The sequence below is a fragment of the Anopheles nili genome, chromosome 3 (genome assembly GCF_943737925.1).
Source record: "Anopheles nili chromosome 3, idAnoNiliSN_F5_01, whole genome shotgun sequence".
NCBI classification, from domain to species: Eukaryota; Metazoa; Arthropoda; class Insecta; order Diptera; family Culicidae; genus Anopheles; species Anopheles nili.
In genome coordinates this window covers 48,193,182-48,219,487 of record NC_071292.1, presented here as the reverse complement: position 1 = coordinate 48,219,487, position 26,306 = coordinate 48,193,182, and the positions used below count along the sequence as shown (strand labels likewise).

General features: G+C 44.1%; 6 protein-coding genes across 6 annotated transcripts in view; 3 read left to right on the top strand and 3 right to left on the bottom strand.

Moving 5' to 3' along the window:
- LOC128724475 (uncharacterized) overlaps positions 1–2,421 on the top strand; it is a 137,633-nt gene extending 135,212 nt beyond the window's left edge. The window contains exon 9 of the mRNA XM_053818199.1: positions 384–2,421. Coding sequence (XP_053674174.1) covers positions 384–400 — 17 coding nt within the window. The 3' untranslated portion in view covers positions 401–2,421. The remainder of the gene's footprint in view (positions 1–383) is intronic.
- Positions 2,422–9,610: 7,189 nt separating this feature from the next.
- LOC128723512 (solute carrier family 35 member C2) lies at positions 9,611–12,872 on the bottom strand. The gene is made up of 5 exons (XM_053817265.1): positions 12,325–12,872; positions 12,177–12,249; positions 11,838–12,090; positions 11,567–11,742; positions 9,611–10,137 (listed from the first exon to the last, which is right to left on the bottom strand). The coding sequence occupies exons 1-5, from the start codon at positions 12,870–12,872 to the stop codon at positions 9,664–9,666; spliced, it is 1,524 nt and encodes a 507-aa protein (XP_053673240.1). The 3' UTR covers positions 9,611–9,663.
- LOC128723513 (translin) lies at positions 10,420–11,435 on the top strand. Its single transcript, XM_053817267.1, has 4 exons — positions 10,420–10,526; positions 10,615–10,915; positions 10,985–11,064; positions 11,128–11,435. Exons 1-4 carry the CDS (start codon positions 10,455–10,457, stop codon positions 11,374–11,376), a joined length of 702 nt encoding a protein of 233 aa, XP_053673242.1. The 5' UTR covers positions 10,420–10,454; the 3' UTR covers positions 11,377–11,435.
- A 1,068-nt stretch (positions 12,873–13,940) lies between the features above and the next one.
- LOC128725962 (biogenesis of lysosome-related organelles complex 1 subunit 4) lies at positions 13,941–14,622 on the bottom strand. Its single transcript, XM_053819735.1, has 2 exons — positions 14,560–14,622; positions 13,941–14,462 (listed from the first exon to the last, which is right to left on the bottom strand). The coding sequence occupies exons 1-2, from the start codon at positions 14,620–14,622 to the stop codon at positions 13,983–13,985; spliced, it is 543 nt and encodes a 180-aa protein (XP_053675710.1). The 3' UTR covers positions 13,941–13,982.
- Positions 14,623–15,090: 468 nt separating this feature from the next.
- Positions 15,091–16,250, bottom strand: LOC128723709 (ubiquitin carboxyl-terminal hydrolase isozyme L5). The gene is made up of 3 exons (XM_053817474.1): positions 16,175–16,250; positions 16,042–16,105; positions 15,091–15,985 (listed from the first exon to the last, which is right to left on the bottom strand). Exons 1-3 carry the CDS (start codon positions 16,248–16,250, stop codon positions 15,157–15,159), a joined length of 969 nt encoding a protein of 322 aa, XP_053673449.1. The 3' UTR covers positions 15,091–15,156.
- A 985-nt stretch (positions 16,251–17,235) lies between these two features.
- On the top strand, positions 17,236–24,891 carry LOC128725396 (serine/arginine repetitive matrix protein 2). The gene is made up of 4 exons (XM_053819138.1): positions 17,236–17,384; positions 17,520–24,060; positions 24,135–24,293; positions 24,370–24,891. The coding sequence occupies exons 1-4, from the start codon at positions 17,236–17,238 to the stop codon at positions 24,889–24,891; spliced, it is 7,371 nt and encodes a 2,456-aa protein (XP_053675113.1).
- The last annotated feature ends 1,415 nt before the right edge of the window (positions 24,892–26,306 follow it).

The following is a 26,306-nucleotide window of genomic DNA, read 5'->3' as shown; positions in this document are numbered from 1 at the left end:
TCGGTGCATGGTTCACGTGCAGCAGTAATAGTTGAGAGAGAGAGAGAGAAAGAGAAGGGACACACACTATCGGGAAGGAACCGTGCATCACTTCCTGCTTGAAAAATCTAAGAGAGAGCAAAAAAAGCGCTTCCTTGCATAAGGTGAAGGGCGAATAATTGACTCAACGGGAAAGCTCGATTTCCATTCGTTTGAAAGCCGTTGCGCTTTCATCTCCTACCAGCTTCACAGCTTACAAACCACTGTGCCTCAGTTAAACGCTATAGTCTCCATTCATCTGTAAATCATTCGCAGAACAGTCTCCAGGATGCACTGCCATCCCCGACGCTGGATTGGGAAATAATTAGTGATCTAATTGGTTTATCTGTTTATTCCATTCACAGGGACTCTGCGGCACTAAGTGAGTCACGAAAGCACGTGGGCTGTTACTGGACCGTTGTTCGCAAAATTCCATTCCAACGCCGTTGCTGGAGCACCGCATAGCCATCGTAATAACAGCGAGGACATTCGTGCAATGTCACAAAGAAGCAAATTCGAAAGACGCGGTCAATCTCGGGCGCTGCTATTTGCAAAAGACGCAGACAAACGGACGAAAGCAGATGAGAAAGGGAGAAGAAAGAAAAAGAAGAAGAAAAATCGTACGAAAACAAAAACCTTTTTGCTCATTCCTACCACCGATGCTTCCCGCCTATGTCGACTTGTAGTAAACGGAACTGAACATCCAACCAGCAGGAGAAACAAGCAAAGCAAACATAGAAACAAAAGCAAACAAAACACATACGATATGAAAACATAACATTAGAAGCAAGAACTGAGAATTCGAGAACTAAAGACCGATGTAGTGCAGTGTATCGTTAGGCAGAATCAGAAAATCAAAGATTTATCGTAGAACATGAAAAAAAACACAAAACAAAGGAAGATTATATGGGGGGGTAGGTGTAGCAAACCAACTGAAAACAGACAAAAAAAACAATCGTTGATAAGTGTGTGCATTGGTGTTGTAGCATGTAGTAGATATAAGCAGTGGCTAGGGCAGAGGCGAATAGCAGACGTGAGATAGACGTGGTAGGCAAAATATAATTCCCACATCCCTGTCTTAGTTAGAAGAGGTGCTTCAAAACGGCCGAAAGTGCACTGCGATTCAAAATGGAGCGTGCGTTTACCAGCACGGGAGCACGCCGGAAGCAACAACAAAAAACCACAATTGGAGAGCTTATTCATCCCATTTACTACCCCCTATCACTAACGCCAAAGGTGCGGTGGCCATTACACATCAGCACATCATCTCTATCGATCTTATCTCATCCGGTGTTCTTATCCGGTGTTATCCGGTGTAACAAGCCAGCGGAGGTGGGAACCGATCGAAAAACAAAATCGCTCTATCTATCGTTGCCCACACAGTGTGCCATGGCATGCTGCCATGCTTTTACGAACCATGGTTTGATCCCAATGGGAACGAACAACCCCGTTGCCATAGGGACGAAAAGGAACACGTTTTGTATTGCGTTATTATACTGTATCTTAATCTAACCGATTGCACGAACCATATATTCCCTTTTGACAGAAGGAGCTGGTAATCCTCGAATGTGTATGTGTGTGTGTTGTTGGTTTATTTTGCAAATTAACAACCGAACAATGGACCTCCTGTTCCTTCGTACTCTTTGTCGTATGAATGTGACGAACGCGAGCGTGAAGGATGTGGAGTAAGTTGAACCAAAAAAAATAAAATGGGATGAAATGTATGGGACATTTCTGTGGAAGATGTTGCGCTGAGGAGGCGCAAAAAATCTTAGAAAAGAGGAAAAAGCGTATAAGAAGAAGAAAAAGAAAATGGAAGACACAACACGTAGTGCTTGAAAGCTGGCTGGTTCCAGCCCAAGAACAACATGAAAATAGATTGTAATAGCATGCGGGACGGCTGAATATTCGCACGACAGGAGATGCGAAACACATATAAAAATTGCAGATGGATTTTTGGTTGTTATTTTTACAAATCTACATAAACGCGAACCTGTCACAAGCATATAACACATATTTAGCACAATAGCGAAGAATTTAACGGTGGGACAAATAACACAATCTAGACAAAAACACATACAGCTGATTGAATGTAAAACCTTTTTACTTTGTAGAAGTAGAAAAGCAAACAGGATGTTGCCCCTCACCACCGTTTGAAAGAAATATCAAAAGAGAAAACAGCATATTTCTACCATTTCACAATTCGAATGCAGGATTTGGTCCCATCAAACATGAAATAATACGATAATAGAGGAAAAAAGCAAGACAGCAAACCCGTCTCTAGATGATTCGAATGATTAGCGAAACAAACGAATGTGTTTGCATAGCATTATTTATTTAATTTAAATTGCGATAAGTTGGTGTAATAAATTCCATGCATCAGTTGTTATGATTTTCTCTCAATCTCACCATCCTATCTTTGTTTGATACGGCATTTTATAGCTTCTGTTCGATTAGTGGAAGGAAAATCTATTTGTGAATATTAAAGTTAACAAACCGCATGAAAAGGATATCAAAAATCATCTTCTTCCCCTGCCCTGAAGGATCCCTTTTCCTACGAAGGTATCTGTTCAAAATTCTTCCAGAGATGTTGCCCGTTTTGCGCGCAACCCACACTAGTGTTGATGTGTGAATTTAGTGCAACAAAAAAGACGTTAACGGAGAGCTTGTTTGGTGGTATCGCAGGTCGCAGATAGAAGGCGTTAACATGTAAGGTATCCCCTTCCCTGTTGTTTCCCCCGCCAATCGTCTTACGAAAAACAAAATGAGCACACGCAAAAGGGCTGGCGGAAACATTTGTAGCGTAAATGTAAAACCATAGTCAAGGTATAGCGACAGAAGTCACTGATAAAAAACAAACGGATAACTTAAATTTACACACTAAAACGACGCATACGTTATAATAGTGAAACACCGAGCGATGGTGAGTGGTAACTGTTTTAGATGTATTTTTCGAACCCTGATCGCCTGATCGCAGCGGCCCTACGATGGGCCATCGCAACGATCCGGTATCGAACTGGCGCACGTCCTTTATGCCCTTCTCTTTCCAATCGGTCCCGAAGGTTGCTGCCCACCTGGGGCGAAACCAACGCGATGCACCCACACGATCCATGGAAACATTGTGAATCTTTACAAAACTTTGACACTCTATCTCTAACAGCTGTGTGTACCGCAAGGGGAGGCGAATTGTTTCAACTAGAAATGGATCTCTTCATGAATCAAGAGGCGAATGAAGATGCGATGTCACTTTGCAATAACCGATCTAAACAAACGTGGGGTAATCAGTCCAAATGAAAAGAATGCAAAAAAGCAAACTGTTTTGCATTAGAGCAGAAAATAGGACAAAGAAATTCAAGCGAAACACAAAACTAAACAAAAGCATTAAACGTTAACAATCGAGTGGTTAACATGCAGGAGAAATGAAATACAGTCACGTTTAGTCGGGCTTGCGGCCCGTACCGTATCAACGTTTAATGTTTAAAATGAATGGAAATCCCTCGTTGAGCATAATTCAAGAAAAAAATCGCCGTCTACATCCTCGAATATAGAAAATAGGAACAACCCGCTCCTTCTCCCCCCTATAGGCACAGTACAGGCAAGTGAAATAAAAGGAAAACACACTACACGATAAGCGTGTACCGCAAAGCATAAGTTAAATAGCAAAAAACGGAGCAAAACTGAAAAACTTGTCTAAAATAAAAGTAAAAAGAACCGAACTTAACACTTACATAAACCAGCCGTAGAAAAAGAGACATAGTTCGTAAGCAAATTGTAACTCACACATCCACACACACACACACAGAACACATGATGAAAATGAAGAAAATAATCAAAACTCAATTGCAAAAGTGAAACAACCTGAACCAACAATGAGAAAATAGAAACGGTAAAAGAGGATATTTCATTCCCCACCTGGGGGAACTATTATTGGAAAACTTTTCTAGTACCATTCTATACACCGATTGATACGATTGGTTTGATTTCATAGTGATATATTTGAAGAGAAACAAAATGGAAACTTTTACTGTATTTCTTCTACCATGAAAACAAAAAAAAAGCATACAACAAACGGACAAAGAAACAAATTAGCAAAAGTGAGTCGAAACACACGTGCATAGAACAGCAAAAATTAACTTAAAAAATACACACACGCACACAGACACACACATATATTGTTCGAAGCGAGAATAGAAGAAATGTTAGTCCAAGTAAGTGAAACCGACACGATTCCGTATCCTTGGAAACAGAACGGTGTGAGAAATGAAAATGCTGTGAGAATGAAAATCTGTGACAGCTTTACTCGCCTACTGTGTACGTTCCTTCGCAATCGAGTTTCGATTAATGGGGCGGTTTTGAGTGAACGAATTTATAAAAACTAACTTGTTCCACTTACACGCTATTCGTTTTCTCTTCCTTTTGCCAATTTAGCTGTACACTGCTCATTAAACACTACGCTAGCATCTTGTTGTTTCTGCATCTGTCTCTTAATCACCTTTCTCAATCGTAGGTGGGCATTTTTTTCCTTGGTTTCTTTCGTTAAGAGTAACGATCATTTACTTGTAGGCTTTTCCTCATCCTCTAAAGCTACAATGAAAGCAATATCAACGTGGATTGCCTATTCTTTTCAAACCTTTCCCGAATGAATCCTTATCCTTGCTGCACTTTGAACCATAGTTTCGAGTTAAGTTTTGATAAAAGTTATCTCCGACCATTTTAAAAAGCGAAAAGAAAACCACACTATGGACCAATTCTTCACTATTCTATACAACTACTACCGTACTGTACATAAATGTAGCTCAATTTACTCTTAAGCTCTCGAATAGCAGCTGTAGACGAGGGCGACGCGGCCCGGTCGAGGGTTTCAGTTTTTACTCGTATACCTTACCGAAAACCAACGACTGAGTGGCTCCTGGAAAAATCCTTCCGCCTAAAACCATGGATTCTGCATTCTTGTTCTCTTCCTTTTGATCCCCTTTTTGTACTAAGTTGGTTTGGTTTCTCTTTTCTCTCGTTGAAAAAAAAAACACACACAAGTGAAGTAAGAATGTTTCGTCGTTTTCATTTACCGCACACAACGGAGAGAAACAAGACTCTCGAAAAGGAAATCAAAACATATTAACAATTCGACGTGGTGTCTGTAGCATTGTAGCGAAAGGCTTGCGGATGCAAAATCATGCGTACCAGTCCGGGAAATGTAGCTGAAAACCCGTAACTCAAACATGATTGAATGAAACGTGTTCTTTCCATGGTTTTTTTTATCAAATAAAAATGGGTTTTTTTGTCTCTACATTAGGAAAGACTTTTTCCCATGCACAGCTACAGCACAATAGAACGTACTAGCAGAATATCGTATCAAAACGTAGGCAGGTACTCAGAAGTCAGTATTTTAATTTCGAACGTTAGTAAAAGTGAACACGAATTTTGGTCAACAGTTAGTCATCGCAAATAAGGGAAACTAAGTACGAAAAAAAGCTAATGTACGATCGACAAAATCAGCTGCAAAACGTACAGGCTGAACAAATCAAAACCACGACGGCAAGGCAGCAAGCAAGAGATATAAATATAAACTTATATACATATGTGTTACATCTAACGTTCCCTATACAAGATTGGCCCGCTGGTTTTGCCAGAGCCGGAAATCCCTTCACGAAGATATTGACCCTAGGCGCGTGTGTAATCAAAATCGCACCCAACGGTTAATCCATCACACTAGACGACTATTATCGGTTGCGATTTTGTATCGCAGATCGAGCGAAAAAGGACGAGATATGAAATCAAAAAACATGAACTCTACCATTCGATGTCTTTCCACTCGAAGAGCAACACCTGCAACCCGCACTTAAACTGTAACAAATGACCAGCAGAATAGGAGAGATCGATTGAAGCGATCGTAAGGTTTGGGATGGGTTTAAACAAAACTGATTGCAAAATGGAATGGAGCGCGAAGTAGCAAAACGAATGAACTGAGCAATTGTAAGCTAAAAAAAGGGCTAGTAAATTGGAATCGTTTTTAGACCTGTTTTTTAAAGAAAATCAAGCATGCAAAAAGCGCCTTATGTTCCTTTGGCAAAAAGAGTAAAAAGAGAGTTTGTTTGGTTTTCAAAAAACAAAAAAAATAGTAGTAAAATTTAATTCAACCATATACGCATTTGAAAACAGCTCCAAACCAAACAATCGCCAGCAGGTCTGGCTCAGCTGCCTCAGAAGCCTATTTTAGAACTGTCTTTATCTTTCTTTTTATAAATATATTTGTTCACTATTCGTTTGATCAATGGCTTCAGATGTTTTTTTCGGCAGGTCCTTTGCTAGGGCAATTCAAAACCAGAACTGGGGAAAGAACTGGCTGACGAACGGGCTGGGATAGGGTTGATAAATGAAGATAAGAAAACAGGCGGCAATGAAACACAACCAAAAAGGACAACACAAACGTTCCAAATTCTCGTCCTTTTCTTTGGGACAAAATGTTACTCCACTAGGTGTTGCGTAGTAGCGATCTTCGGCGAAAGAACTTGCCCTTTACTGAAAAGGGGGGGAAAGCGATCATTAGGGCATACACACACGTACACACACATACAAAAACCACCCCCTGATCTCGCGAAGGAACGCGATTCCGTGGCGATTAGTCGTCGGTCCCGTGTTGCATGTAAGAATGCCCGAAGTAAATGTTGTAGCATAGACGTAAGCAGTAAAAGAAAAACACACCCTCCCACGCCCACACACACCCACACGCAACTGTACGAATATAGGTTAATCGGGGGAAAATGGAAGGAAAGAAAACAGCGAAGAAAACACTGTACTGTAAGCCACGCCGTGGCGGGGATTGTTAGCGATCGCGAGTGTACGAGGAAAAAAGAAGGATTAAAGGAAAATGCGCGAGTGAGAGAAGGGTGGCACCGGTGGCTGGGTGGGTGGGAAAAGCAGCAAGAAAAAAGAAAGACCCTGACAAAACCTAGCTACAGTAACAAACCCGTAGGTGTAAACTGTTAAGCGTCGCCGCTGATCCTTGATGCGAGGTGGAAAGGAAAACATCATTAAAAAAAAAAAGGGGAGTAAAATCATCTCTCCCACCCCACCATCCCGGCCAAATGTGAAGAACGAAGCCACAGGGAAAGCAGGAAGCGGTTGTGCGCAAACCAAGGGCCAGGAAAAACGCCACCACACACGGTGCAAGGATTCGCGAAGAATATCATCCCGCAAATCCCGTTTCGGTGATCGAGCGGAGGAGAAATGAGCAAGGCGTAGGAGAAAGTGGAGGGCGAAAAAACAAACAGCAAAACATATATATTAGGTATAGGATCCAAGTAAGAAAACAAACAAAAACTCCGAATGGATGTTATTGCAACGGGAAGGAAAAACCAAAATCTAAATCCGACCGATTGGAGTAGTCGGATGCAATAAAGTATGACAAAAATTCGTCGCAAATACGCGCGCGTGTGTATCTGTCTTTAACCTTTTATTTTTATGTTGCATGTTGAAGAGAAAGAAAAAGGAAATATAGTCGAATAAAGGATGAATGATACGATTGATAACATCCCGGGGAGGAAGGTTCTGAAAGAAAGTTTACTATTTGTTACTTGATTTGACTCCTCTTAACTTCTTTGTCCTTTTTGAAGATAGTACTTCTGTTGAAGAAATCGCGAAAATTATCATGTTTTTCTAGCATGAATTCGAAAAAAAAAGGCAGGCTCACTTTCAGATGATAATTTTAAGATTATTGAAAAAAAAACGAGTCCTTAGCTGCCCAGGAACATTAACCCTTCCAAAAACCATCCAAGCTCTTCAACACGGCTTTTCTCCGTTCATCCGCTTCTTTTTATCTCTACTGACGCACGAAATCACGTTTTTCACTAGCGCGAGAGCGAAAAAATCACCCCGCGGAAGCCTTTTCGTAGTCTGATTTTGTTGCTAAAAAACCGCCATGATCCGAACCGATGACTTTTTCAACGAGCTAAAATGTGCCCGCAAAAAGCAATTGTAACAGGAGTTCATGAGTGCAGGGAGGCTGCACGATCGGTTCGATTAAGGTACCGGTACACGACAGATTCTCATTAGGGTACCACTACACGAATTGTTTTGATTAGGGTACCAATACACGATTTGTTTTGATTAAGGTACCGGTACACGATTTGTTTTTATTAGGGTGCCAATACACGACTTGTTTTTGATTAGGGTGCCAATACACGATTTGTTTTTGATTAAGGTACCACTACACGATATTTTCTGATTAGGGTACCACTACACGTATTATTTTTTATTAGGGTACCACTACACGATATTTTCCGATTAGGGTACCACTACACGATATTTTCCGATTAGGGTACCATTACACGATTTGTTTTGAATAAGGTACCACTACACGATTTGTTTTGATTAGGGTACCACTACAAGACTATTTTATTAGGGTACCATTTCACGAATATTTTTGATTAAGGTACCATTACACGAATGATTTTGACCGCACACAATCTTTTCTGTTTTTTTGCTCGTTTGTTCAGGAAGCATTTTTAAAAGATTGGACAAATTATTTCGTTGATTTTCAACAAAGAAAAAAGCGAGTTTTCATTTCTCATATATAGATGTTTTTTATTCTTTCTTCTCACACATAAACACACACGCATATCGATTAAATTATTAAATTCATCTCTATTACACCGTTTTTATACGAAGAGCACAGTATCACGCAATGTTGGATAACAAAATAAAAACCATCTAAATAAAATCCCAATATACATGATATTTAAGTCTTTCTTGATGATGATTGTTACGACCTCTTTGTTTCTTCTTCTGGTTCCTATATTTTTACAATTTTCCTATCTTTTTTTGGTTGTACAGCAGCGGAGGTAAGTAGTGTTACGGTGTATGAAATAATAACGGTCTCTCGACACTAACACATCCGGCGGGGTCCCTTGCTCCTATTGACTGTTTCGGTAAATTCGGCCCTTTTTGGGAAGATTAGCTTTACACGCTCCGTGTTTTATATCGCAACGTATGGTCGTAGCATAGGTACGACGGGTAAGTAGTATAAAAATGCATTTCGATACTGCATTATTAGCTAGAGATAGGTTTCAACACAGAACATCAGTCATTCAATAATCTTGTGCGTTGCATCGTCAATCACCTTCTCGTGCACGCTGGTACAGTTATTGAACTGTTAATTGCAATACTAATTATATCTAACATTAAATAAAGCATCACATGTCGTTGATCGTAAAATGCCCTCGGCGTTACGCAAGCGCAAATAATGAATGTTTAAAAAAACGATGTATTATTTTTTCAGTATGGCAGTAAAAAAAATAAAATGTGCTCGTGAATGAAGCGCACAAAATAAGTATATGTACACTCACTGAAGGTGCAACAATCGTTTAACCGCTGGAATGCATCTTTTGAAAAGCATCTTGCCAGTTCGTACTTTTCCTGGCAACTGGAATACTATATGCGCTGTTACCGTCTTTTAGCGACTACTATTAGCTGTGGGTCATAACAATCCAACGCTAACTGTTCCAATTAAAGCATAGGGTAAACTATAACAAATAACAACTAAAACGCACAATATTTATATCAACAACAATACCCCGAGCTTATGGGTATGTTTTTCGTGGCGGTTGCCATCGGGGGAAAGGAATGCACGCATGAACGTTGGAATGACTATCGCTCACGACGCTTAAGTATATCGAACAGCACATCCTGCGTACCGCCTTCTTCCTGATCGCTGTCATCCGACAAATAGTTCCGGTTCTCTACCACTAGATGATCGGAGTCGCTTGCATCCCGGGCCTCGTTGATCAATAGTGGCCGATACTGTCCACTTTTGAAGCGAACTCCACTGCTACCCGTAGTGGCTCCATTGCCAAACTTTGGAGCACCATTCTTGGAAGTCGTAGTCACTAGTCCCCCGACCGGGTGCGCTTCGTCATCTTCATCCTCGTGATCCTCGATGTATGCACCGGGCTTGTCCAGAGAAGCTAGCGAGGAAGTCTTGGTGGTTTCCTCGCGGTACGTTAGGAATTTATGCACCACATGGCAACATATGCCACCCAAGCACATTACCAGACCGAGCACATTGACAATACTGAGATGTTCATCGTTCAGCTTCACGGCTAGTACGAGTTGGCAAATTTCCTGTAGAAGCCAGAAAGAAAACAAACGATTAAAAATAACATCAAACCTTTTTTTAAGTGCAATTGTACATTAACATTCAGAATTCCCCATAACCAGTAACGTCATCCACGCAATTGTTTTAGTCGAACTATAAGAAGTAGATAACAAAAACGGCTATCTCATTCGCACGCCTGCTAAGCATGGGAAACGTCAAACGCGCTTACGAAGGTTTCCCGTGCCGCTTGTCAACACGTAAACGATACTTCGATACGAGCAGCAGAACGAGGCATTGTTAGCGCTAAAACACTATTTCGCATTTTTTAAACAAACGCACAATCATGCAGAACAACGTGAAGCATATTTTTGATAGTTTCAACGATTATCTGGTAAAAGAACAGGAATTGCGTACCGTAAGTAACAAATCGTATTTTCAACAACACAGTTATTTCGAAGCAGAGCGATACCGGCATGTTCGTTTACTATGCTTTTAATCGGTAGGAAATCCGCGACATTGTTCGGGACATCGACCAAGCGGCAAAGGAAGCGGCAATTGCATTGCAAATCATACACAGCAGTATTGCAGATGTTCCAGCTGCCTGTGCCAAGGCACGGCAATTCTTCGACACATGCCGCGATGGATACGCAAAACTGGCCGCACTCATCCCCTTAGGGCAATACTATCGGTACCACGACCACTGGCATTACATGACACAGCGAATTGTTTTCCTGATTGCTCTTACCATTTACCTCGAGAAGGGATTTCTTGTCACTCGTGACACGGCGGCCGAAATTCTAGGGCGTAAGTCTAATGCGAAGCAATTCTATTCCCAACTCAAATGTTACCGACTTCTAATGTAACGTTTTTTAGTTTCCGTAACACAAAATGAAAGATTCCATTTGGACATTGAGGACTATCTTGTGGGTATACTGCAGCTTGCCTCGGAATTGGTACGTAATACGAATCCTTAACATCGCACAGCGTTCTTATTGTCTTATTTTACATCCCTTTAGAGTCGCTATGCCGTTAACTCTGTCATTTTGGGAGACTACGAAAAGCCACTAACGATTTCAAAGTTTGTTGCCGATCTCAACTCGGGCTTCCGGCTGCTGAATCTCAAAAACGATTCGCTCCGTAAACGATTCGATGCGCTAAAGTATGACGTAAAGAAAATTGAGGAAATTGTTTACGACATCAGCATACGTGGATTGCGCGCCGAAGTTGCTCCCGCCGTCGAACCGTCTGGGCAAGAAGGAAAATGATCTACCAATCGAACAGAGCACGTTTAAAATGCGTTTACCCAAGGTATCATCGGGCACTTACAAGAAAGCATAACATTCTTCATTAATATTTGTTAATTTTACAAAATATAATTTGCATTCGAGGTAACAGAAATAAACACATAGAACTGTAAAGTAAAATCCTGTATCTTTGTAACAAATTCAAACTTACCTTGAAAATGCCAGCAACTGACAAGGTCAGACTAGACGTGTTGGTGAGAACCATGAATTCGCTCACTTCCATCGCGAACGCAATGAATGCACCGAAGGAAATCTTTAACCAAACGTCGACTACGACACTCGATGGCAATTGTTGCACCAGACTATATCCTTCGATAAGCTTTTGTCCTGCAGCAATTGTAAGCGGAAAAAATAGAGAAAGCATAACTCATTACAAATACATCCATCAGCCTTCCTTAGCATGTTGCTATCAGGGCACGCACCTTCAAACCCGATAGTAAATGGCAACACGGACAATATCATCCACGGTTGCATATGGAATATCATATCGATAGGATTATGTAAACCGAGCTTGGACTTTTGCATAATCAGCTGAGCAAACGTCCAGCGAATGCCACTTGAAAGTGATGCGAACAGCAGAAACGAAAATCCGAGTGCATCAAACTGTGTTGATTTGTACGTAAACATAAATAGACCTCCGGAAATCATGATGACGATCGCTCCCAGGGACCAACTCTAGAATGCAAGAGTTTAAGTAAGTAAAGTTAAGTAAGATGACGAAGTAAACAAGATGATTTTCGTGAAAACGGAAAAGTAACTACCTTTTTCTCCAGCTTAAGTAATATGGCGAATATTAAAATAAAAACAATCGTAGTAGATTTGGTCATCGTGTATCTGAAAAAATAAGAAACAAAAATCAGATAATCAACAAACTTCTGGCATCATCACACGTTTCAGGCAATTACATACAGTGAAATTTTGACGAGCTCAAGACCCCAGTTGGAGAAACTAATATCGATGCCACTGGCTAACCCGGTGGGGAGGATTTTCCTTACAGACGTTCGCCAATCCAACAAAATGCGCGGTTTCCGCGTGGCACACCGAAGCACAGCGCGCACCACCACCGAAAGCAGAAACTTTATCACCAGGTGGTATAACACCACAAACAGTGGCAGCTTGAAATGCTGCAGCAGCTGACGCTGGTAAAACGTTAGACCAATCGACAGGGAAAAATAGCATATTATCAGCACAAGCGTGACGACAATGCGATTAGCGAATGCATTCTTCGATTTGCGTTGGTCACCATCGGCGTATCCATTACATCCAGCCGTCGTAGCCACGATATATTGATTATGGTGTGCATAGTTGTGTTTGCTTTGGTGGTACTGAGAGTGTAACGCATCTTGCTGTCGGTGGTCATCGCTTCCTCTGCGGTTTGTTTCGAGCTCTATTTCTTCATCTGGTCCACCTTCTTGGTCTGTTGTTTGTTTGACCCGTTCGTACTTGATGTTAACCATTTTTATTTCTCAAGCTATTACTTTAATACTTCAGCCAATTTTAAATGCGAACCTTTTTATCTGGCATAGATTGGGCAGATGCAAATGGCACAGTCCTTGTTTTTAATGATGCTACGGTTTATTGGTATTTCATTGGAATGCTGTAAATCGACTGCTGGCACTAAAGATATTTTCTGAAATATATACCATTCCGGTGAGAGTAGCTGTAGCGTTAGACGAATATGGCTCGTGTGTTCTTGTTAGAACGTTCCTATGGAAACGATAAAAGATCAACTGTTAGCACTTTACAAACAAGAAAAATATGAACAAGCTGTACTATGCCACGTTTCGAAATTTATCGTAAAAATAAGATCGGCTCTCTAAGGTTGGTAAATAAAGCATAACATATGGTACCGATATAAGGGGTTTTGGGAAACATACGTTGCTTTGCCGGATGTGCGATATGATAACGACACATATACGGAACCGCTCCTTTGGATTACTTTTGTCGTACTACCTTATCACACTAAAGGCGTGTTATCACTGGATCTAATGTACCACCGTAACTCTAATTACCCATCTGGCCAGTTGTGCCACCGCTGCAGATCGCCCATTGACCAATTCTTGTGTTATTTCGAAAACACGGGTCACTAATAGCTAATCATCTGTTTCACTTCACAAACCATTAACGCGTTCAAATGTTGACTCGTTCAATGAACAAAACGGTAACATTCAGTTTAAATTTCATTTCTGTTTTATGTAAAAGACTGTTTTTGTTGTGTGCTGATACTGTGTAATTTTTTGATGGCAATTTTCCCACCTTACCCTCATCACACGAGTACAACAATATTTGTTTTGTGCTTTGAAATTGAGAGAAAGAACGAGATGCAAAAGTTACACGTTCGACCTCTTCACCCGACGGAGCGCTGACGTTTGACATTAGTTGACTGTCATGAAAAAAGGCGATTCAAATCCTGGAACTATGCTTTTGCCCAAATATATATGTTTAAAATTTAATTTTGGGCTTCAAGTTAGAATACTAAATGAAAAAATGGTCCACTACCTTTAAATCCATTCCGTAATGCATCGAATTTATTACGATTCCAATCTATCTTGCGTTAAATTAACAATTCATTTTTCGGGTGTCCCAGTATCACAGTGGTCTCCCGTGGGTGACTCTTCTTGTTTGATTTGCTTTATCGATTGCTCCGGCCCATTTGGTCGAAAATATTGCTCCGTTTTGAATACGGCCACTGGCTCATAGGCACCGCTCGCATTTCTGTTAGTCAGTCTCTCGGTTTGTTTCGGTTTACCGAAAATGTTTAGCGATTTTAGTAGTACGTTTATCGTTTTGTCTGGTATGTCTAGTTCTTCTTCTGCAATTTGCACCTGCTTCTCCACTGCATCTAAGTTTTTGCTCACCATCGTTACAAATTGCTCGAGCTTAGCGACACGGTCACATAGATTGTCGAGTTCCGGTTTTAGGGCTAACATTTTTGGAATATTTTGTTGTAAAGCGACACTAGACTCAGCTTTCACGATTTCAAGCAAATTTTCAAACTCTTCCAAGCGAAGCATCATTCGATCTATGCCTACCGTTATTGGTTTTAGCTACAAGAAATGAAATATGATGAACAATAAAATATATCAAATAGCAACCAAAAATAAATAAAAAAAAGGCAAACATCAAACAAATTATTAGTTTCACCTCTTGATCCAAGTTGGACGCCTTGAAATATCCAGAATAATCATGTGCTAGTTCATCAGCCATCTTTGCCACAATCTATAATATATTGTTTGGCTGGTTCACTTATTTTTAATCATATCATTATTATATTTTCAACGTTAATTGATTTTGTTTTACTGAGGTTAAATAAAATGCGTGCCTTTGTTTTGGTTATCAACTTCACAATAAACATAAAAAAAGTTTTGTCAGCAACTAGTTTATAGTGACAGAATCAATACTTCAAAATTCTTACACAACACACTGAATGCCTAATCGTAACGGCTTTACTTTGACTAAACACTCACTATCCCTCAGTTTGTGTTGCTTTTTTTACAACAGCCTTGTTTCATTTCATGCTAGAGTGCATAAAATGGAGGCACTTCAACAAATCTAATACAGTAACTGGAATTGAATTACTGGTTCGAATTATTCAGTTTACAATCAGTCAAATCAGTGCCTACACGGTTCAAATATCGTTCCATAAACTGCCCACAAACAGGACAAATTTTATCGTATGATTCATCGCAACTAGAGAAAGAAAATTTTATTCAATTAAATGCTCAACCGAAATCAACCATCTTATGATTGTTTCGACTTCGTAGCTTCTCGTTCAAGAGCGCGCTGCTTTGCCTTTTCGTATAGCGGCATCAACTGGCCACTTTGAGCCAGTGTTTTAAGTAATTCGACGATAAACGGAAGGAAGTTATGCTTACGCCGGATGTTTTCAGTTTTATACCGCTTACGCTTGACCGCTTCATCTTCCATCAACATTCTCAATCGACCAATTTCTTCTTGCTTCAAATCGGTTTCCATTTCCACATCCTCAGATGCCAGCAACTGATCGATCTGGCGCTGGTAGATTTGTTGCCGATCAGACACGATTGCCATCAAATTGAAGTGGATCTCTCCTTTGCTGTACTTAAGCATTCGCTTTTCAATTATTGGACGAACAACTTTCAGCCATTCCTGACCAGGTCCCACGGCACCAAGATCGATCGGGCCTTCTTTCAAACCGTCCAGCTCATACAGCCGCCCATCCACAGGAACGTATCCGACGAAATGAAATACATCCTCCTTGGCCGCATTCTTGTTGTCCAGCTCAAATAAAGTTTGCCGCGCGAATGAATTGTGCACGGTACGGATCTGGCTAGCATTACTAAGAGCTAGACCCTTGTTGTAGGCATCGAATGAGACGACAAACTCCTTGAAATCGGATAAAGTCGGTCCCAGGTTTATATCCGTGTGACTGACGTTCAATAAAATGCTCAAAATTGCCTGTGTAGCGCATGCATTGTTTATAACTTGCTTAGCGAAAAAGATTTTCTCCAGGCGGCTATCTTGAACAATAGACCCTGCCGGTTCATCGTCCTTCACCCACTTGAATAAAAATACAAGCCCATGAACTGGCCTGCAGGAAAACCAAAGGTTAGAACTTATATCTGAGGGATAACTACGATTACTTACTCTAAATCTTTGAAACTATCCTCATCTAAGCTCCATAATTCTTCCACCTGTACGCCATCCACACCTAAAAATTCGGAAACAATTCGAATATGAAATTACCAAACACACGAACTGGACGCTCATCCTAACTTACCGAAATCTTTTATCAATTCTGTAAACACGCCGGGGTCGCTCTCGATGAGGCACCATTCTCCAGCGCTGTCAGCCATTAGAATTTATATTTAACACACTCCAATTAATATATCTTACAGCAGTTTTCAATATGTTGATTCAGCACTAATTTAACATGTACAGTAATTAGCGAGGATGCAGCGATGATATTCGGAACAGAAATTAAAAAAAGCATATATTGCCGACGCTTTTTGCTACGCAACCTCGTTTGGCATATGTCACAAGCGCTACCGGTCATTCAAGGTGCATATGAACGGTCCATTTGGATCTTGGCCTTCTTTCTTGATATTTTTGAAAATTACTGATTATCCCTTTCAAGAATAAATTCCTTTTTATTTTACAATTTTCATGTATGGATAGTAAAAGTGAAACTCTCATAAGCTCGGATTTTAAATTGATTTTCTATTTTTTTAAACAGTTTGCCAAGCGTAGGCAACCCTGCTGGTGATGGCGTCACTGACAGCTTGATTGCAAGTCTGATTCGATCTCGTTGCCAAATGAAAAATAGTGCTTTTCCCCTACAGGTACAATTTTTGTGATGCTTCTTCTCTTCCGAATTCTAGACAATTGTTAAACGAAAAAATCCTTCGTATCAGTGAGGTGGCAATAAATGGAATAAGTCGACAGTGATACAATACGCAGTACAAGTGAATTAAGGTGTTGAAAATCGGATGCGCTTGCACCGTGCCTCAACTTTTGTCTGGCGTTAGTTGGTGTTGATTTTTTTTTTGTAGTAAAAGCCAACTCAATGGCGAAAAGTAATAACTTTAGCTAAATTTTCGGAAGTTTGCAAGCAGGAACGTGTGCAATGTGTCGGTTGATGTCGCTGTAGTGACGCATTCATGCCGCTAAAAGCGTTTGTTCGTTGCATTCCGGTCGCGCTTTGGTTTCGGCCGACGCTAAGCGCGAGCTGCTACAATTCGTCTATACATCGGATTGGCAGTCAAACTGGCCAACACATAGTTGCTCGTTGTAACTAGTTTGAAGATTTAAGCTACGACAGTCAGGTCGACGGTCGATAGGATGGTCGTTTCTAAGGAAGGTAAGCGTCGGCGTAAAGTGACGGCCATATCACAAGCCGGTGGTACCAACAATTCACCCGCTGGTCCAAATGGCCCCGCTTCGAATGCTGCTGCTGAACGTGATCTTTCTCCACCGGAAATTCCCAAGCGGTACGTGATCACTTTTTGATAGTAGTTGTAGTGTGCCTGTCTGGATGTGTTGCAAATTTTCAAAATTGAGCTATTTATACTTCACGCTACGCAACCGGTAATATTTAATCGACAATGATTCGCTTTCTGTTGCAGGCCAAAGGTACACGCGCAACGTAAATTCGCTCAAGGCCAAGGAACAGCTTCGTCGTCGTATCTGAGCTATTCTTCTGCTCCACCAACTCCGGCAAAAGATGGCCAGACGCGAACACTTAACGTGGGAGCCGGTAACGGTGGTACGACGCCAGCGGTAACGGGAAGTGGTGCAACATCAGAATCGACCGCACAAGTAGCGGAACTGTTGCCAAACATGCGACCAAACACGGACGATTTTCTTACATTTCTTTGCTTTCGTGGTACACCGGTGTTGCCACCAGCGTTGGACTTTTTCAACAAATCATCTCCTAACGCAGCCAACGCAACTGGTCATAGCAGTCGAACTACCAGCCAACCAGTAAGACCAGGTAGCTCTAGCATAAACATGCCAACAACACCCGCAACTGTTGTCGCACCCGCAAACGAAATACTCGCGCAAGCTTCCTCCAGTCCGATCGCCTTGAAACGGGCGGAAGAAAATAATTCCTGCGAACAAAACAGTTCGCCGCAAATAGTGTCATCGGAAAAGTCCGTCTCGACGACGGTAATTCCTCCCACGACAACCTACATCCCTTTTGGGGTGCGCAAGCGTGCCGAGCAACATCCGGCCCCGGCTGATGCGCGTTCAGATCGTAAACGATCGCAGGATAAAATGCAAGCTCTTCGAAAAAAGTATCACGATCAACGTGTAGCTAAACTCAAGGGAACCGCGCTCGGTCAAAAACAAAACACACGAAGTAACATTGCAGTCAACACACGGGCGTCGATTGGTCCTGCAAAACCGTCTCAGGATGATGATTCCGATAACGAGACGACGGATGAAGAAGACACACCAAAGGAAGCATTTAAAGAAGATGTGGATGATACGGACGACGACCTCCTACAAGAGGAGCATAGTGAAGATGAGAAGCAAACAGGGAGATCTATGCGAAAAGAAACGAAAGAAGAAATGAATGCTGGCAAAAGGAAAAGTGGTCTCCGAAGTAATACAGCGTCACATACTTCCGGTAGTCCGTTGACCGAAAGTGGTAAAATGCTATCATCGAAAAATACGCGTGGTGCAAGACGTGATTCGCAGGCTGTTCTTCATCAAAAGGAAACACGCAAGTTATCTCCGGCAAATAAAGTGAAATGCGCCCCATCAATATCTGAAACCCGAGCTGTCGCTGGTAGCGTAAAGAAATTGGTCAAAGATTCTTTGAAAAATGTTATCGCACAAAACGCAGCTGGTCCAATTTCCGACTCAGATGGTAAAGAAAAAAGAACGACTCGTTTGTCCGCTTTGCGTAATCCTCAGATGGATATCAACGAACAGGAGCAAAATAAATCATCTGGTTCTGTTTGGACACGGAACGCTAAGGAAAGGCAAAAGTCACAACCGTCACCGGCACAGGACAAGGTAGTTTTTTCATCTGATGACGACGAACCACTTTCTCGAGCTACTCGATCGGAAAAGCGTTTGTCAGCCACGACAGAACCGGCTGGTTCTAAAACAACACGCTCCGGTCGGGGACGCAAATCGGAACCGGCCACACTAGAGAAGGAATCTAGCGAAACTCCTGACAAGAAGGTTCGTCGTTCGGAATCAGTCGTCAGTCGTCGCTCGGATATAAGCTCGAGAAAATCCGAGCTGCGTGAGGTAGCTACCGTTCCGGTGCAGGGAGTAAAAACTGTGCCAGGCCAGCGGGGCAGAAAAAGAAAAGACGCAACCATACAATCCACTGGAAGTGTCGACAAACAGAAAGGCAACGAATTTAGCAACGACAAGCAGGATGCTCGCTCGCCGGAACCAACGGAATCGATTGGAGAGCGTAAACAGCTTGGACCTGGTAGGAAAAAGCGAGAGACACCTGTTCTTGATACCACCAGGGATGGAACATCCACGCCGGAGGTTGAGGAAAAGAAACTAAAGACAGCCTCTTCGACGCCGGTAGAATCGATCAGTACCACGCGTCCTTCGCGCAAGACAAAAGAAGCGGCAACACTGTACATGGAGCTCATTGGAAGGAAACTCAATCACGATGACAAATCGGATGATGACGCATCCTCGTTGGACAGCTTAGAACTGCCCAACGTTCGCAGAATGGAAAAGATGGAAAACGAGCTAAAGGCAAATGCCGGCAAAAAGGATGCAAAAGCTCAAGCAAACCAACAAAGCAGCTCGATGGCTACGAAAATTGCAAAGGGTAAAACGAAAAAGACATCCAACGCAAAAGAACGCTCTCCTGCTCAAGAAGAACCGAAAGAAAAAGAAACGGAACGAGTTTTAGAGAAGAGCTTTAGTGACTCGGATGAGGAACCACTGGCGAGTAAATTTCAGCGCAAAAAGCAGCAAGTCCGTAGGCAATTGGCAAAAGCTAAAGAAGAGGAGCTTAAGATAGGCGTTGGTCGTAAAAAAGCAAAGAAAGGTAACGTGGTCGGTGGGAAATTGAACGAACAGCAAACGCCCGAAAAAGCAAATGAAAATAACAAGCAAGACAATTTGATCAATCAGCAACAGAAATCCACGTCACCAAAGGCACCAAAACGCGGAACAACAGTTGCCAACGCGAGTTCCTCGCCAGTTGGGAAGCAAAACGGTACAGCCTCCTCATTTGGAGCCCCAAAGGTGAACGCAAAAGCGAGTATCATAAGTACGCAAGAAACACGTATGCAATCACCGGAATTTCCGAAAAGTCCAGCCACCTCCGATGGGCAGAATCTCTCCCGGTTAAACAAATCGCTCGACAATACGCTGCTCTCCAGCGTATCGGTTGAACCGGCCGAAAGTCCAATTAAGGTGCCACAAATGCTTAACATACCGACGGTTGTAACGAGTCAAACAACGTCTTTTATGCCAGTATCACCAACGGCAGTGCCTGCGCAGGCACCATTTACCCGTACCATTAAACCGTCACTCGGTGCTGCATCCGGTACGGCAGCAAACAACACCACCGGAGACGGATTTCAACTGGAGAAAACGCCAACGGTTCTACCACCCGTGGACAACGCTCCATTCAATCGCACTGGGACTACTGCGAAAGGAGACTTGTCGTCACCGGTCAATGATTCCGAGGTGTTAAAGGGATTCGACAAGACTTTGACAACAGAACCGGCAACAACAGGCAAACTATCCACACATTCGCTATTGGGTAACCTGTTGCCGAGCAAGGAAGAGTCGGAGAAAATTTTTGGCATAGCGAGCGTCAGCCTTGCGCAAAGTTCCGGACCATTGGACACAAAGTGTACGCTCGGGAAGTGTGGCTCCGTGCACAAACCACCGCTCGGGCCGCCCGTCTTGACGGAATCGCTGCTCGGCGGCAATCTTTCGCCGCGGGATCGTCGTAAGGCGAAAGTCAACATGACTCACGAGCAGATTCAAAAGTGGATCTACGAATCCTCCTGGTCACCCATTGAAGACGATCTCAAGGATGACAATTTAGATATTGCTATCCTCGAACCGAGTCCAGGTACCTCGAGTGCGCAAACTCCACCGCCGTCGGTAACTGGACCAGTACAAGCGACCTCCGGTCCTTCCGCGTGGGAACGGCTGAATGCGCAAACCGATACAGGTTTATCCAACGACATTATCGATCTTGTGTCTCCGTCGGTGGGAGTGATCGCTTCGTCCACACCGCTTTCCACATCTGTCGCTGGAAAGGCACGTGGCTCAAAGGAGGATGTCGAACGATTGTTGGCTGTCTCTGGTACACAGGCGCATAAATCCACTCTATCGGTGACCAAAGTGACACCGCAATCGGAGCTTAAAGATTTTGTGCCGGTGGACAATAGCACCAAGCCAACAAGTTTCGCTGTAAAGGACACTGCCGTAATACCACCGACCAAGGCTGCACCCAGCGGTCAAACAAAGGAAGTCACATCCACCTCCATTTCAGTCGCATCCGGAAAGCAACGTGAAACGTCTGCAAAAGAATCGGGGCGGAAGGCAAAAGCAGAAACATCGGGTACGAGCACGCCAGTTTCGCGCTCTGCTGCCGAGACACCGACGAAAGGCGACCGGAAGCCAATCTACCGGACAGCGACGGGACGTACGCCTGTCTACAAACAGGAACCGTTGGCCAACAGGCAGTCACCCTCAACTCAGAGCGCTCAAGTACAGCACTTGCCTACGACACCGCCTTCCGTGAAACAAACCGTCGCTCAGGGATCGTCTCAGAGCAACAAGTTCGGTGCATTTTCACCGGTCAACGAGCCGAGTGTGTATTCTTTCGACAAGGAGGAAGATTTCATGCCTGTAGCTACACCCTTTCGCAGGCAACACGGTACAGCAGTTGGAGGAAGGCGTGAGTCTTGCAATTCGAGCACACGTGACGAGATAGGTGGTACCAAGCGGCCTGATACGGCAAGTCCGATGGTTGACGAAAAGTCGCCCCCATTCCCGAAACCACCCGTAGTACCCAAGGGCGGAGCAGCCGGTTCGGTCGCCCTTAATCCAGATGTGAAAGTCAAACCAACCGAGGTGGCAGTCCTTCTGCGAGACGCCGATAAAAGTGGAGATAAGAAGAAGCGTTTTGGGACCGTAGAAGATGTAAAGGGGGAACCGAGCAGCACCGTTAGCGATGGGGATGTGGACGGAGTGGCAGGTGGCCAAACGTTTTACATTCCGCTGCAGGGCCCATCGGCGGGTACGAGTGGCGGTGGTGCCGGAAGTTCCACAAACAAGTCCTCTAACCAACTCATCCAAGGTGTAGCCGTTAAACTTGGCACCGAAGGTCCGGATGGACCAAACCAGCGCGTCATTATGCACGCAAAGCTAGTGACAAAGGCCGAGATGGGTTCGAATCCGGCCACGCTGCCAGAGTCGATGAACGTGCAGGAGTTAGTCAAGAGTCTGACGACACAGGGCGGAGCGACAGCAAGTGGTCTGAGCAAAGAAGCTCTTTCAAAGCTGCCGTCAGGTGCGATACAACCAACAAAAGGCAGATCGACCACGGAACAGACGCCGTCGACAGATGCACGTACACCGACACTCGAAGATCGCGCGAGTGCGGAACCAACATCACGAGGGTTGTCTCGGATAGCTTCCAACTCGTCGCTTTCGTCACAACGCTCAAAACCACCCGGTAAGAGCGCAAACGCAAAGGGTACGGGACGGAACAGTAGCGAGACGTTTCCACCGCCCAAACCAGACAACAACACCGTATTTCCGCGCCGAGATGATCCGGCCCAGATGGTGGAGGCACCGGTTTTTAAGCCCACCGAGAAAGAGTTTCAGGATCCGATAGAGTACATCGAGCGGATCGCGCCAGTCGCGTCGCGGTTTGGAATCTGTCGCATCATCCCACCGGCTAGCTTTAAGCCGGAGTGCCGGATCGCGGATGATATGCGCTTCATGGCGTACAATCAGTACGTGCACAAGATGTTGCATCGATGGGGTCCGAGTGCAAAAGAGTACGCCGCCATCAAGAAGTATCTGGCGACGCAAAGCATCAACCTACAGTCGCCGCCCGTGATTGGCGGGATGGAAGTGGACTTGCCGCGACTTTACCACACTGTGCAGGAGCTCGGCGGTTTGAAGGAGGTAATCGAGAAGAAAAAGTGGGCACGCGTGTCAGAGGACATGTGCATCCCTAAGGCGGCTCACGATCGTGTCTCGAAGCTGGACGATATTTACTGCAAATATCTGTTGCCATATGACACGCTGTCGCCTGCAGAACGCCAGAAGCTGTTCGACGAGGTCGAAGCTGACTGGGCTAAGCGGGAAGCGAAAGCCCGCCGGAACGCGGACAAGGGCGTTGGGTCGGAGATTCGCAACAGCGGCGACTCGGATGAGGACGAATCGAACGATGAAGATGATGAGGAAGAGGACGAAGACGAGTGCACGATGGAGTGCATCGTGAAAGGGCGCAGTATGCCGTTGAACCAGTTTTTTCGCATCGCCCGTAACACCATGTCACTGTGGTTCCGGAATAGTGAACCGGCCGTCGCGGAGATCGAGGCTGAATATTGGCGCCATGTGGCCGTACGAGATAGCCACGTGTGTGTGCACTCCGGTTCCATTGATTCGAGTGCGTTCGGTTACGGCTTCCCAAACCCCAAAGTAAAGGGATCATCCTGCGCGAAACATCCTTGGAATCTGAAGGTGCTCACGAATAATAGTGGCTCGATTTTGCGCTCGCTCGGTCCGGTCATGGGCATCACGATACCGACGCTGCACGTGGGCATGCTGTTTAGTGCCTGCTGCTGGTATAGGGATCCGCACGGTCTGCCGTGGATCGAGTATTTGCACACAGGTGCGAACAAAATCTGGTACGGCGTGCCGGACGATCAGAATGCCAACTTCCGGGCGGCTCTGACCGTGCTCGTACCGACACACTGTCAAAACAAGACGATCTGGCTTCCCTGCGATACGGCAATGGTGCCGCCTCACATGCTGACGGACCGGAGCGTATCGTTGTGCCGGACTGAGCAGCAACCGGGACAGTTTGTGGTGGTGTTTCCACGCGCGTACACATCGAGCTTGTGTACCGGGTACGCGGTGTCCGAGAGCGTTTACTTTGCGACCAACAGCTGGCTTGACACGGCCAAAGAGGACTTCCGGGTAAGCGAACCGTGGGAAGATGGATGGAATGCAATTGGGCAATCTTTTGAACGAACATTTTTCTCGCACGACAGGACATACAGGAGAGCTGTGAACCGACGATGTTCTCCGTGGAGCAGCTGCTGTTTGCGATCGCAAATGATCAGCGTAGCAATCACGATACGCTCGTCCAAGCGTACCCAATGATTGTGGATATTTATGAGAAAGAAAAGCTTCACCGCCAGACACTGAAGGTATACGGATTGGAATAGCCACCAATTGGCTTAATTCATCATTTTACCAACCAAATCAATTTATATTCTCCTGCAGCAACAAGGCGTGACCAAATCGGAACGTATCGAATCGAAGAAAAAGAGCGTCTCGCTGGATGAGTTTGAGTGCGAACGGTGCCGTGCAAATTTGTATCTATCGCTGGTGAAAGCAAAGGTACACCGATCCGACGACGATGGCGATGAGAACGACGGCGAGGACGATTCGTCGGTAGACGAGGATGATCGCATCTACTGCCTGAAACACGCCGTCAAGCATCTAGCGGACGGTGGCCTTCAGACGAACAACTGCCGGCTGGCATTCACCTACTCACTGGAGGACATTGAGGACCTTCTGAAGAAGCTGCAGGATCGGATCGCTAACAAAAAGTCATCCAAATCAAGCGTCTGCAGCAGCGGCGGAGGCGGTGGTGGAGGTGGTGGAGGCGGTGGTGGTGGTGGTGGAGGAAGCGGCCGCGGAAAATCGTCCCTGCACCTAGCATCCACTTCGTCCCAGTCATCATCGTCCTATCAGGCTCCGATTCATGGCAAATATGCCGGAATGGCGACTATGCTGAAGTAGAACGCCGAAAACACGTTCCTCCACCGCGAGGATCAGTATTCGCGGTGTACACATTTGTTACTCGAGTTACTAAGCCTAGCGTGAACCTGTGCCATTAGTGACAAAAGCGCTTAAACAACCATCGTTGTGCGGGCGCTCTCGCCACGGTCACATTAGCAGTGTAACAGAACAGAACATTTGAATTTAGCTCGATCGGTTTTTATTTCCACAGTATTGGACACTGCTCGTCAGTCGAGCGTAACGCAAAGCGTCGTGGTAAAAAAGTGGCTTCTCCTGGTTCACCGCATCAACAGTATTCGTCTATATTCGAACAGCCTATCGTTTGAATGCGTCCGGTTAAGGTTAAGGAATGCGCAAGGAACGGTTTCGAAACCAAAACACGTGCATAATCTCAAATTTAGCATGTTGAGCTATCGATAAGGCTTACCGGGAACCAGCTAGTAATTTCTACGTTAGCTTACATGTTTATCCTTGGAGTATTGCGAAAATGTGTAACTCCTCGCTACAATTCCCATACATCACTTGTGCAATGCCCTGTGCTAGTTGTAAATGGTGTCGGCTCGGAAATAATTAAACTTTTGCCTATCGAAAATCGATATCAAGATATCGTACCGTGTCAGCTTTGTTGGTGGAGATGGAGGAGCAGATGGAAGAATAGAGCTTCGGAAAGCAGAAAATTAATTCCTTATTGTCACAACAAAAATGCGCTCTAATATGATTGGATGCCGCTCATGCTTGTAAAATGGGACAGTTCCTAACCAAAAAAGAGAGCGCGTGTGGGCAGAAAAACAACGCGCCATCCTGCACTGCTTACTGCAGATACATTGCTTGATAATGACGGCCAAACTAGCAGTTAGGCTAGTGTGACATATTAGCGCAGTATGCCGTTAATGACTGTTGAAGCGAAAGAAAATCAGACACTACCCGCTTGTACATATGATAGGTTTCCCGTGGGGTTTTAACGTTCCGTTTTCATCCCACAGTAGCATGCAGTGGGTGGCATACAATGTTCAACACGTATGGCGGTAGTTCTCTCATTGGTACTTTTTCATGTTTTCCATAAAGAAAAAACAGACAAACGCATAACGAATCCATATCGCTCCACCCAACTCACAGATAACTACCGAATCTGCTTTTTACCAACATTTCACGTTGTCAGGTTGCGGAGGTTTAATTTAATTATCCATATAAACTACTTTACAAATGCGTGTTTTTGTGCGTGTGTGTGTGCATGCATAGGTGTTTTGTGTGCGTGTATGGATGTGTCTTACTTGGAAGGACGAGTCTAGTGGTTTGTTGCAAAGGAAGCGAGGAAAAGGATGATGCACGTGAACAGAAAAAAAACAACAGGTGGCAATCGTTTATAGAACAAAAACGGCGCAATACGAGACTAGTCGGATGAACTTAGCAATTAA